The sequence below is a fragment of the Rhincodon typus genome, chromosome 33 (genome assembly GCF_021869965.1).
Source record: "Rhincodon typus isolate 14 chromosome 33, sRhiTyp1.1, whole genome shotgun sequence".
Classification (NCBI taxonomy): Eukaryota; Metazoa; Chordata; class Chondrichthyes; order Orectolobiformes; family Rhincodontidae; genus Rhincodon; species Rhincodon typus.
The window spans coordinates 3,267,572-3,281,402 of record NC_063364.1 but is presented as its reverse complement, the minus strand read 5'-3'; the positions used below and the strand labels follow the sequence as shown (position 1 = coordinate 3,281,402).

At 39.0% G+C, this 13,831-nt stretch overlaps 1 protein-coding gene across 1 annotated transcript in view; it reads right to left on the bottom strand.

The window, feature by feature from the left end:
- arnt2 (aryl-hydrocarbon receptor nuclear translocator 2) overlaps nucleotides 1-13,831 on the bottom strand; it is a 347,885-nt gene that overhangs the window by 192,380 nt on the left and 141,674 nt on the right. The window contains exons 6-7 of the mRNA XM_048616062.1: nucleotides 6,156-6,221; nucleotides 5,295-5,380 (exon numbers count right to left, since the gene is read on the bottom strand). Coding sequence (XP_048472019.1) covers nucleotides 5,295-5,380; nucleotides 6,156-6,221 — 152 coding nt within the window. The remainder of the gene's footprint in view (nucleotides 1-5,294; nucleotides 5,381-6,155; nucleotides 6,222-13,831) is intronic.

Genomic DNA, 13,831 nt, shown 5'->3' with positions numbered 1-13,831 from the left:
AAAGAAGACCCAATACTGGAGAGAGCCATTCAGATGGTAAGAGAAGCAGAAGTTCCAAGTAAACCACATCAATCCCAAGGGAAGAAGGTAAAACTCGGCACAGGAGATCGACGAAACTTATTTAGTTTTTTAAGGTAAAAGACTACAAAAGACACACTATGGAAGCTAAAGCAGTTGAAACTAAAAGCATATAAAGGAGACCAAAGTCAGTGATAGCCCCAAAGACTGGGATAAATTCATATCCACCAAAGGACAACTAAAAGATAAAAAACACAGAGAAAATAAACTTCGAGGGCAAATTAGTGAGGAATGTAACAATTGATAATAAGAGCTTCTTTAAATATATAAAAAGAAAGAGAGAGGTCAAAGTGAACATTGGCCCCTTAGAAAATGAATCCATGGAGACGATTCTGGGGAGCAAAAAATGGCAGAGGAGCTAAACTGATATTTTACATCAGTCTTTACAGTTGAAGGTACTTAGAACATCCTATTAATACTAAAGAATACAGGGGAGGAATTAATTACCATCACCATAATTAAAGACGTAGTATTAGGCAAACTAATGTGGCCAAATGCAAATAAATCCCCCGGCCCTGACGGCTTACGTCCTCAGACCCTAAAAGTGGTAGCTATAGGGATAGTGGATGCATTGGTTGTAATTTTCTAAAAATTATTGGATTTTGGATAAGTACCAGAGAATTGAAAAACTGCCAATGTGAGGCCTTGATTCAAAAAGGGAGAGATGCAAATGGTAGGTAACAATAAGTCAATTAGCCTAACACTAATTGTCAGAAAAATGTTGGAATCTATTATTAAGGAAGTAATAGCAGAACAATTGGAAAATCATAATCCAATCAAGCAGAGTCAGCAAGCCTTCATGGAAGGGAAATCTTATCTAAATTATTAGAGTTTTTCAAGGAAGTCTCAACCAGAGTTGATAGAGGGAAACCAATAGATGTGTTGTTTTTGCACTTCCAGAAGGCATCCAAAAAGGTACCTCACAAAAGGTTAAATCATAAGATGAGTCCATGATGTTGAAGGTAGGATATTGACATAGGTAGAGAACTAGCTCATGGGCAAGAAACAAGAGTGGATAAAGGGTTCTTTTTCAGGTTGGTGACCCATGACCAGTGGGGTTCCACAGGGATCAGTGCTGGGGCCACAACTGTTTACAATCTATATTAATGACTTGAAGGAAGGAAATGAATATACGATAGCCAAATTTGCAGACGACACCAAAATGAATGACGAGGCAGATTGTGAAAGGGACACAAACACAAACAAGAGAGATTTTGATACATTAAGGAAGTGTGCAGAAAGTTGGTAAATGAAGCATAATGTGGGAAAATGCAAAGTTGTTCATTTTGGGAGGGAGAACAGAAGAACAGAATATTATTTAAATGGAGAAAAACAGCAGAAAGCTACAAAATTAAAGGGATTCGGGAGCATTTGAGTATGAAGCACAGGAAGTTAGCATACCAGTGTAGTAAGCAATCAAGGAGGTTAATGCAATGTTGGCCCTCATTTAAAGGGAATTGGAGTATAGGAGTCGGGAAGTCTTACTGCAACTATACAAGGCGCTAGTGAGACCACATCTAGAGATCTGTGAGCAATTTTGGTCCCCTTATTTAAGGAAATAAATCACTTTGTTGGAGTCAGCTCACAGAAGATTCACTAGGAAAATCCCTGGTATGGAGTTGGGATTTTACTCACTGGAGTTTACAAGACTGAGGGGTGATCTGATTGAAAGATGTTGGCTTGACAGGGCAAATGTTGAGAGGATTTTTCCTTTCATGAAAGAGTTTAGGACCACAGGGTATAGTCTCAGAATAAAGCGGCGCCAATTCAATACTGAGATGAGGAGGAATTTCTTCCCTCAGGGCTGAGAGTCTTTGGCACTCCTTGCCACAGAGAGCACTGGGAACAGAGTTTTTGTGTATGATTCTTGATCAGTAGGGAATCATGAGTCATGGGGAAAGGGCAGAAATGGATGTTGAGGAATGTTGAATCAAGCCATGATCTTATTGACTGGCAGAGCAGGCTTGAAGGGCCAAATGGCCTAATCCTATTCCTATTGCTTATGGTCTTATGGGTAGGGCAAACACCAAACACAGAGAACTCGCAAATGCTGTGGAGCAAACCAAACCTCACAGACATGAACAGTACCCATTTTTAAAATGTGAATGCTTTTATTGAAAGAAAGTAGGCTGCTTTTATAAAATCTGTCGAAAAAAGACACAGCCACAGAAAAGCAAAAGATTAGAGAACTACCCATCCCAAGAAATAAATGTTGTTGAACAGTCTCCAGTAGAAGATCAACATGAAGTTTCCCTTAGGAAAATCAATGACCAACATCAAACATTTTGGTATGCAGGCATTTAAATCAATGGACATCTCACGAATTTCAGGTCAGACATGGAACCAAATGTAACAGTAATATCAGATAGCAAGCATTGGTAGACAAAGCATTATTGCCAACAGAGATGTAACTGCCTGGTCCAAGGGGCATTAAAGGTTTCTAAGCAAGTCTCCAGCATAGGGGCACCAAATAACAAAGAAAAACTGTATGTAATTCAGAACCAAGAATTTTCACTCCTGAATATAAGGGTATGTATTGATCTTAATCTCCTGAAAATATGGAAGAGGTTAAACAATAAGAGGTCAAGCAAAAGCTAGTAGAAAATTTTGCTGGGCTCTTTATGTTCCATAAGAGCATAGGAAATAGGAACAGGAGTAGGCCATTCAATAAGATCATGGTTGATCCAAAAGTCCTTACATCCACTTTCCTGTAACGCTTGATTCCCCTGCTGATCAAGAATCAAGCTCATGTGGAACGAAACAAATCTAGGATTGTTTGAGGTTGGTTATGTTGGAATTAAAATAAAATGTTTCATACCATATATGGGAAGGAAAGCTGTGACTATATTGGTGTGATTGAAATGTTTTCCACTGCTATCAAATCAGAAGACAGTTTCAACTTCAAACGGCAACCTGGTTTGGGATGAAGTGCAAGCAACGAGGCATAACTGAACCATCGACATCACTTGAGGGGCTATACAGTGATAGACAATGCAAGTATCTTCAATTAAATTGTGCCAGGTTGCTACATTATATAGTAAATAATTAACTACTCCAAATTCAAGCCAAGGTGTTTAGGAAGGGACATGTTCAAGTAGAGTCTTCAACCTCTCCAAATTCCAAAAAGACATCTTCAACAAAAAAAATTAATACATCATGCAAGAGTTAATCTTCAAATGAGGAAGTGAAGAAGTTGGTTTCATGAATAATTAAATCCACCCTAACGAAACTGCTCAAAGTTTAAAACCACTTCATTAAATCACCACTTAACCTAAATGAAGACGAGGTCCTGATCGTCTTTTCTCTTCAGATATCCAAGACTTTTCATCCCTAATGTCATCCTTTAAGACCTCTTTACACATTGTAGCATGGGCATTTAATTGACAAAATTGATTTTAACATAGATAAGCATAGGAATTTACATTTTGTGAAAATAATAGGGGCAATTATAACTTGAAAAATAAATATCTAAGTTGGTATTGCTGCAGAAAAGACATGTTGTTGAAGCTTTTTACCTTGTACTCATTGGGACAATTCAAAAGAAATTCCAATGTAAAGGAAAAACAATATTCACACAGAGTGGGAGGAGAATGCTGACTGGTGGGCAAGGAGACTGAAATACTAGGACATGAATGGCCCTTGAGGTAGCCTATGATAGAATTTCGATAAGAATTCAAAAGCAAAGTATTAGAATCTCTTGTAAAGAAGGCAAGGTTAATTTAAATTTGGGGACTCTCAGTGTCATTGACATCTGGGGAGCTGCTAAGATAGAAACCACAGAAAAATAACAGCATAAAAAGAAGCCATTCAGCCCACTGTGTCTCCACCCAGCTGAATAAACTGGCCATCCATTCTAATCCCACTTTCCAGCATTTAGTCTATGGCCTTGAAGGTTACAGCAGTTCAGGTGCAGATTCATCTAACGAATTTAAATTAATTGGCAAATTTTAACACGTGGAACTAAAAATTAGCATTTCATGACTTCAGCACTACCTGAAAACTTTCACGGCCTATTAAGTAACTTTGAGTTGTAGTCACTGCTGTAATATAGGGAAAGTGCAACTAATTTATTCACAATACAATCCCACAAGCAGCAATACCATAATGCACAGACAGTTCACTGCAGTGATGTTATTCAGAGGGGGGATACTGACCAAGACTACTCCCTCCTCCTTCTTGGCAGGGTTCTTTTCCCTAAACGCACAGAACAATATATTGAGAGCATAGCATTCCCTCAATGCTGCACTAAGACCAGATCAAAACTTGCAACACTTTTCTAAGACATCAATCATTACAACTTAAGAGCCCAGTGACAGCACGTAGCAATCCAGAAATGAAAGCCCATAAACAGTGTGGGATTTTCATAAATTAACAATGATTGAAATTCTTTGATGGGGGGGTGGTGGAACGTCTGAATGACTCTTGTAGCAGTCTTAACACAATCTTTAAAAATCTTACTTTTCATCTCAGAATTGGTTCTGAAATTTGCATTCTGAGTACACCAACAGGGAATAAATTTTGACAATCCATCAAATAGTATTCCAGGCTGCTTCAAAAAATGCTTAGATAGCTCAGTACAAATTAAATCATGTATATAGGTGTGTACTTTCTAGAAGAACAGGTTCAAAGTGCATCATGAGGTCATTCATAGGAAATGTTAGATTACATGAAAATTCCAAACATGATTGTTAGTTATAAAGTAAGGAAGCCATTCCATTCTCTTGCATTCATATATAAATATATGCAAATATACAAAGAAATGTGAACAGATTATCTTTCAATAACATATCTCAGAAATAATTAGGGTTTGATAAGATAGAGCATTGAGGAGAGGCATAATTTTGAGCTACTGCCACTCATCCTCCTTAGCCAAACTGAACCCCTCCCACAAATGGCGCAGGCTTTTCAAATAGAACAGTTGCAAGAAGCAGGAGAGAAAGAATTATCAATGATTCAGAAAATGTTCAAAAGTAAGACATCACAGAAAATCAGAAGTCAAGACATAGGGTGGGGAGTGGTAGCAAACAGAAAGAAAGAAATGCAAACAGCATGATAGCAGACTTTCTCTATGCAAGTTTTATACAACCAGCATCCATGGTTAGTTGGACACTAAAGGGTATAAGAACATTTTGTTTGGATCACGTACAGAATAATAAACTTTAACTGCTACGATGGAAAAAGGAATACTAAATTACTCTCTAATTGAATTAATTTACCTGCTGGTGGCCAAGCTTTGATGTATCCAGTGCAGTGAACAACTGAATACTGCGACTCTCCTTCCTTGACAGGTCCCAAGCCATTTCTAGGAAAACATCAATGGCGGATTCATTGTTAATTTGACACCACTAATCACAAAGGAACATAACAAGGGTTACTAAAAAAAAGAAATGCGTAATTTCATTACAGCACGGTGACTCAGTGGTTAGAACTGCTGCCTTACAGTTCCAGGGACCTGGGTTCGATTCCAGCCTCAGGCGACTGTCTGTGTGGAATTTGCACATTCTCCCCATATCTGTGTGGGTTTCCTGCCACAGTCCACACACGTGTATGTTAGGTGGATTGGCCACGTTAAATTGCCCACAGTGTCTAGGGTGGGGAAATGCAGAGTAGGGGTGGATCTGATTGGGATGCCCTTCTGAAGATCAGTGTGGACTTGAATGGCCTGCTTCCACACTGTAGGGATTCTATGGATTAGGACGGACTATAGTGGTAATTCCCCCAGACTAGTATTCCAAATTCCCAGACTAATGCTCTGGGAACATGGGTTTGAAATCCGCTGTGGCAGATGGTGAAATTTGAGTTCAATAAAAATGTGTAATATTGGTGACCAGGTAACTATTGTTGATTGTTGTAAAATATTTATCTGGTTTGTTTATGTCCTTTAGGGTAGGAAATCTGCCATCTTTACCCAATCTGACTTACTTGTGATGCCAGAACCACAGCAATTCACTCTTAACTATCAAGGGCCATAAATGCTATCCCTGCCAGTGATGCCCATATTCCATGAATGAAAAAAATCTTCACATGCAGCTAAAATAAAATTAATATTTCATACTTAAAATAGATTAGGGTATCACCTATATCTCTTGCGTAGAACAGTCAGCCTGCTCAATGAGATATGTTCCAAGGGAGCTGTTCCACACCTGCATTTAAAAAATCCATTATAGTTAAGTCATGTCCAATACTGGCACTGCTTTATACTTTAAGCTGTCTGAAAAACTGTATAATCACTGTTGACTGAACTGCAAAGTTACTGTTACAGTCCAGACAGCATTCTAGGATTGTAACTTAAGCACAACATAAAAGATCAATTTCCATTAGTGATACAATGCTTTTGAAGAAATGAAATTTGACAAGATATGAACCATACCTGGTTGTGTGCCACATGGTGAATGGTTTGCAGCAAGAATAATACAGGTAGTTGTTATGCACTTATCAACTAAAAAAATGCTTTTTTTAATATATAGAGCCCTTAACATAAATAGTTTCACAAATAGACACATGATATACCGATGCCAAGCCAGGAAAACAGATGTGGATTGACTGACTGTTCCATCAAAAACTGAAAGGGAAAGAAGTAGAGATCAACAGAAATCAAAATATCAGACAAATACAACTGAAAGTTTTACCAGTGCAGCGAACATACAAAAGACCAGAAGAAGAGAAAGCAACCATACAGGACAGACAGGAGGCTGGGGGAGATTGCCATCAGAAAGCAGGGCATAGTCATGAATGCATTTACAAGGACAAAGATTTCAAATTTATTGCATTGTAGTCAGGATGTTCGAAGTAAAAACTAAATCAATGAAAACAGTATGAGGGCGAGTGGAACATCGAGCAATTCAAGCAGCAGACATTTGGAAAAACTGGAGTTTGTTGAGAGTGGCAAATGGAAAGCTATGAAGAAGAAAGTTTAAATAATGAAATGTGGACAATGACAAGTACAAGGGTTTCAGTAACAGAAGTGTGGCATAGAAGGCAGTCAATATTGCAAGGTCAAATCAACAGACTTATTGATAGGATGAATCTGTTTAAAAGCCAACAGCAAAACCACATAGTTAAAGTTACTGACCTACTAATCAAGTTTATTGTAAAAGGTCAAATCATACATAAGCAGAAATATATCAAATCAGATACCAACACAATATACAATTTTCATCATTTCTTTTTATTGGCAGCAACACAAAACCATAACACGCTTCAGTTTAAAACTTAGAAATCCCCGAGTGGGAAGATTTTTTTTAGTAAATGCTTAGAAGGGTTTGTCAGAGAAGATTATTATTTTAAAGTGGATTCAAACCATTACAATAGTATACTTTATCAAAGGCACTGGTTGTATATTTTAGAAGGGAAAAATATTGCAGACAAAGGGAAAGACATAGGACGAGAGAAAAGAGTGGCACATTGAAATTCATTATTGATTGTTTGTGCAAATAGCGACCACCAATATACAGACCAAATGGCCTCTGCCCATTTTGCAGTTTGATTGTTTTCCTAAGCTCTTATAATTTTAGAAAGTTATAAACATGGCAATTGGAATCCATAGAGCCATCACCCAATCATGTGTAGTACAAGGGAGCAAACTACACAAACTGATCTACAGCACAAAATCTTACCACACTTTATTTCAGATTCAGGCAGTTTCTGGCTATAGAACTGCTAGAACAACTCCATAACAAAAACAACATATACCTTATTAAACAGAAATGCTATTTTATCACAGAAAAAACAGTATCCTTAACTGATAAATTACCAGATAAAACAAGATGGCATAATTTCTCACATTCTAGTTGCATTCTCAGCAGGTGTTTTGAGTAAAAAGGCCACTTTAATTTCAAACATTCTATTCATCAATTTGAACAAGTAACTCATGAGTAGAAACTTAATGGATCCTCGCAACTTCAGTAATTCAGAACTGAAATGAAAGCTTTGAAGGGAAAAAAATCAACTCTGGTTGCATTTTTTAAAGGCAGAATATTACAGTATTAGGAGACAGTAGGTCAGTGAAAATAACAAAGTGTAGAGCTGGATGAACACAGCAGGCCAGGCAGCATCAGAGCAGCAGGAAAGCTGACGTTTCAGGTCTTCTTCAGTTCAGACCCTTCTGACCCCCCAGGTCGGTGAAGCATGTTTTGGATTGCTTTAACGTTGCTGGCACAGAAATGTAGGTGTTATTGCTCCTTCACTGTAGCGACAAGACTGAGCAGGCAGCGGCAGAATGGATACAACACTGGCTAAGATAGACAGTAGAGTAGCAGTGAGTGGCTATTTTTCAAACTGGAAATGTCCCCCACTGATCAGTATTAGGACCACTGCTCACTTAGCTATAAATTAATGACCTGGATTTGGGTACGAAGAGCAAAGTTTCAAAATTCACAATTGACATGGCATTCAAAAATATACTAAACAATGAGAATAGCAACAAACCTCAGGAGGACGTAGACTGACTGTTGGAATGGGAAAGTATGTGACAGATGAAATTTCATGCAGAAAAGAAGCATGAAGTGATGCATTTGGGTAGGAAAATTGTGGTGATCTAATTTTGCAATTACAATTTTAAAGGGGTGGAACAACGGATAGACATGGATGCCCAGAAATATATGAAGATAGTAGGACCAGTTGAGAAGGTTCTTAAAATTGTGTAGAAATCTTAGCTTTACAAACAGAGCATAGGACGAAAATGAGTAAATAATGCAAACATTAAAAATCACAGGTTAGGTCACAGTTGGAGAAGTATGTTCAATCCCAGGCGCCACATTTCAGGAAAAATGAAAGCTGATCCATGAAAAACAGGACCATTCCAGACTGGCTAATTAACACCCCATTAGTATACTCTCAATCATCAACAGTGATGGAAAACATTGTCAATATTGTTATGAAGCAACATTTAATAAACAACTGCTTACGGGTGCTCAGTTTATGTTACACCAGAGACACATGGCTCCTAGCCTCATTACACCCTTCGTAGAAACATGAATAAAAAAGTGGAATTAAAGAGGTGAGAGTGAATGCCTGTGACATCACAGAGTCCTAGCAAATTTGCAGTAAATGGACATCGGAGGAAAGGTTTCCTTTGACCACAAGTCCATCAGGAAGTGGTCAGCACGTAGCATCCTTGAAATCCTGAGGGAAAGGAGACCGTGGATCCTGTTACGTGGTTTCCCTGAGAAGACTGTCACAGTCATTTGGCAGAATGATTCATCACCAAAACTTTCCAACAAGCAACAAGACATCGCCTGGCTGGTGAGAAGGGCACTACCTGTGAGATCCTTCATGTATGCCCGGTCAGCCTGTGCCACCACACGCTGCCCTTGAAGTGGCTGTTTTGGGTGGGGTCATTGAGACTGTCACACGTCTCCTTCTGGAATGTGCCTTTGCGAAGGAAAGTTGGAGGAAGATGCAGTAATTTTTGTCGAGGTTCGTCCCGAGCAGCTCCGTGACATGGGACTCTGTGCTCTACAGTTTGTTCCCTGGGACACACACCACAACAAACATTAACTGCGCCTGGAGGACTATCAACTTGGTGAAAGGTGCTCTTTGGTTTGCCCGAAACTTATTGGTCTTCCAGAACAAGGAGTTGACCCCAAATGAGTGTTGCAGACTGGCACATTCTATGGTCCAGGACTACATGCTGTTGGACACACTGTAGCTTGGGGCAGCTGCTACCAAGGCACAATAAGGAAAGACCACCATCTGCGGTCTTCCTGCTGAAGGTAAATGGGGGTCCGTTCAGTTATTGGACCCTCCTATAGCCTCAAATATATGTAAATATTAGGTTTGTGTAAGAGAGGTCTTTGGTTTTGTTGGAATAGTCAAAGTTTAACATTTTGTTTGTTTGCTTGATAAGCAACTGTGCAGAACCAAATTGCTTTGTAACAATGTACATATACAAAGTTTTTTTTTGAATAAAAGTATATTTTTGAAATAAAAAAAATCTCCACTCCTTGGAATCTTACATAGCACAAAGGAAGATGCTTGTGGTTCTGGGAAGACATTCAGTTCCCAGGGTACTGCCCTAAGCCTAGCCAGGGCTGAAATAACATGGCTGTGGCGGGTAAACTAGTTCTTGAAACTCTCAAGAAAAAACAAACATACTGGGCGTGAGAGTGAGTGCGTTTGAGTGAGACGTAGAGTGTGAGAGAGAAAGAGGGAGAAAGGAATTCAAGAAAGGTTGCCCTCATGTATATTAGCTTACATTATGGCTTAACAATTGAATTAATCTCAGTTACAGGAAAGTCATGCAGACTTTGATTCAAGTAGGAGCCAGTGCGGAAGAGACAAAATCTGAGAGGAGTGGCTTCTCCAAACACAAGTTCTAAAAATCCCATGGTCACTGCTCCAGCTCATCCAATCATAAATTCTCTCTTTTCCACTCGTCATTGCTCCTCCAGAGACTGAAGCTAAAGCTCAGGAGCAGCAACAGTGCGATGGAGGAAACATGTAAATTAAGCTGAGGAACAGTTATCCTAGTCAATGAGTACAACTTATTCAACATCCTCCAAGACCAGGAAACTGAGAAGGGAGAAGTGGAGAAGGACAAAGGAAAGGTTAGGTATCTGGAAATCAAGTAACAAGTCCAAGAGCAGACCTGAAGGAACTATGTGTTCTAAGACAGCAGTCACTGGAGAGATTTTATTTTATTTTGTTGTAACCCTGTAGTGACGGAGGATAGGGTGGCATTTTAGAAGCAGGAGTAGGCTATCAAGTCCTTAGCTTGAACTCCTTACTTCTGTATTGAATTCCCTACAATAAATGATAACTTTCTATTAGATTTCCTAATTAATTGTTTTACCTCCATACTAGCCTTTTTAAGAACATGCATGAAAGCACCAACAATCTTTCACAAGATGGGATTGTCCCCATTCTTCTCCCCCTGAATAGATGACCCAAAGTCTGGCACAGTGCAGGCAACAGAACCATCTGGGCCCATGTTTAAACTGCACACCCTTCATAATCTGAAATCTCTTACTATTTACATAATAAGGTTCCTTTTCATTCTCCTTATCATGTGGACAATTTCACATTTTCCCACATTATACCCTACTTACCAGATATTTGCCCATTCATTTATCTTATATATTACACAATACTATATTATTATATTATATTTTTGTAGACTCTTTATGTCCTCTTCATAACTTACTTTCTTGTTTATCTTGTCATCAGCAAATTGGCACCTGTATCTTCTGCCCTTCATCCAAGTCGTTTATATAAATTGTCAAACAGTTGAGGCCCCAGTGCTTATCCCTGTGGTATATGCTCGTTACAGATTTACAACCTGACTAAGACTCATTTACATCTATTCTCTGCTTCTTGATATCTAGACAATCTTCTATTCAGACCAATATGACACTTGCCTATATCATGATCTTTTGGTTTTGTTAATAAACATTGAAGTGGCACTTAATCAAGTTCTTACTGAAATCTTACGTACAATTTATCCACCAAATCCCCTCTTCTACATTACCTGACACAGCTTCAAAGAATTCTAATACCTTGCTTAAACATGATGTACTTTTAACAAAACTATGTTGACTCTGCATAATTCCCTTGAACATATCCAAGTGCCCTGTTATAAATTATTTAACAAAAGCATCTAATAATTTCTCAATGACAGATGTTAAACTAACTGGTCCTAGTTTCCAGCTTTCTGACTCCCTTTTTGAGTAAAGGAGGTACATTTGTTACCTTCTAATTAAATGGGATCTTCCCTGACTCTGGGAAGTTTCAGAAGATTAAATGCAATTCATCAACTATCTCACTAGCCACAAATTTTATGACCCTAAGATGAAGTCCATCAGGAACTCAGTGCTTGTCAATCCCTATTTCTAACAATTTACTCATTACCACTTGTCTAGTGATTTTAATTTTCCCAAGATTCCTCCCTCCATTCCATTTGCTGAGTTATCACTGACTTTTGGATGTTACTTGCATCTTCTATAGGAAAGACTGCTCAGTCATCTGGCAACTCTTTATTTTACATTATGAATTTTCAGACTTGTTTTTCTAGGACCAACACTCACTTTGATACCTTTTTAAAAAATATTTATAAAAACTTTAAAAATCTGTTCTTATACATCTGGTTAGGTTACTATCATGCTTTAATGTTTCCCTCCTTACTAATTTTTTAGTCATTCTTTGTTGTTTTTGTATTCTGTCCAATCTTCTGATCTGCCACCTGTATTTGCACAATCAAACGTTTTTGCTTAGAGTTTTGATATTATCTTTAACGTTTTTAGTTAACCACAGATGACTTTTCCTTTCTCAGTGGAATGTTCCTATTTTGTGTATTCTAAAACATGTCTTTATATGTCTGACATTACATCTCCAATAACCTATCCTTTAAAGTGATTTTCTAGTTTAGTTTAGTCAGCTCTGCTTCTTTGCCCTCATAACTGCCCCTATTTAAGTTTCAAAATTTGATTCATTGCCCTCACTATTTACTTTAAAATCTTCTCTACTTGCTTGGTAATGTGACTCACAAGAACTTTGGTCCCCAACACCAGTCAGATGGAGACCATTCCAATGGCACAGATCCTATTTTTGTCAGAGTTGGTGCCAGTGCCCCATGAGCTGGAACCCTCTTCTCCCACAGTAGTCTTTGAGCCACGCATTGATCTCTCTAACCTGAACTGTACGGTGCCAATTTGTATGTGGTGTAGTTAACATTCCTGAGATTATGACCTTGGAGGTTCTGCTTCTTAATTTGGCGCCTTGCTCCTCATACTGACCACGCACAACCTCTTTCTTTCTCTGACTTATGTCACTGGTATCTACATGGACCATGATGGGATTGTCCCCATTCTTCTCCCCCTGAACAGATGACCCAAAGTCTGGCACAGTGCAGGCAACAGAACCATCTGGGCCCATGTTTAAACTGCACAGAATTGTGTCATTCTCTTCACTATATTGTCCCCTATTACTAATACATTCCTTTTTGTTCCCCCCACTAGAAAAACGTCTTCCTGTACCCCTGTGCCATATCCAGTTAGCTCAACACCCTGCAGCTCAGGTTATCAACCAAACAAGCTGAATGAACTTCAAATCTATTGGATCATTGCAAAGGCTGAGGCTCTTGTACTCTTAACCTTCTTACCTGTCTCAACAACAGTCACAATAAGAACAGAACTCATCTGGTCAGGCAACGTCTGTGGGAATAAAGCAGAGTTAATGTTTTGAGTCTGGTGACTCTTCCATCAGAACTGCTAGCGCTAGGAACAACTGGTAGTTATGCTGAAGACAAAGTTGGGGTGGGGGGAGATAAAAGGGACTGGAATGGTGGAGATGGAGCCCAGAGAGAGAGGGAGAGAGAGAGATGAAAGGGGTAAATAAGCAAGGGGATTATGGACAGGTCAGGACAGAAGAGAAGCTGAATAAGTGATAATGAGAGCTAAGAGTAGCAGAGAATGGATAGTCTGTGCTGAAAACAAACTATATAATATGATAACAGGCCTGAGAGTGGGTGAGAATGGTTGGCTGTGCTAAGGGCAACCCATGTAATAACAGGACCGGGTGTGGGAGTGTCTAAAAACCATGGAAGGACAGAATCAGATTCTAAAGTTATTGAACTCAATGTTGAGTCCCAGAGGCCCCAAGTGGAAAATGAGATGTTGTTCAATGACAGTAGGAACTGCAGATGCTGGAGAATCTGAGATAACAAGGTGTAGAGCTGGATGAACACAGCAGGCCAAGCAGCATCAGAGGAGCAGGAAGGCTGATGTTTCGGGCCTAGACCCTTCTTCAGAAAAGGGGG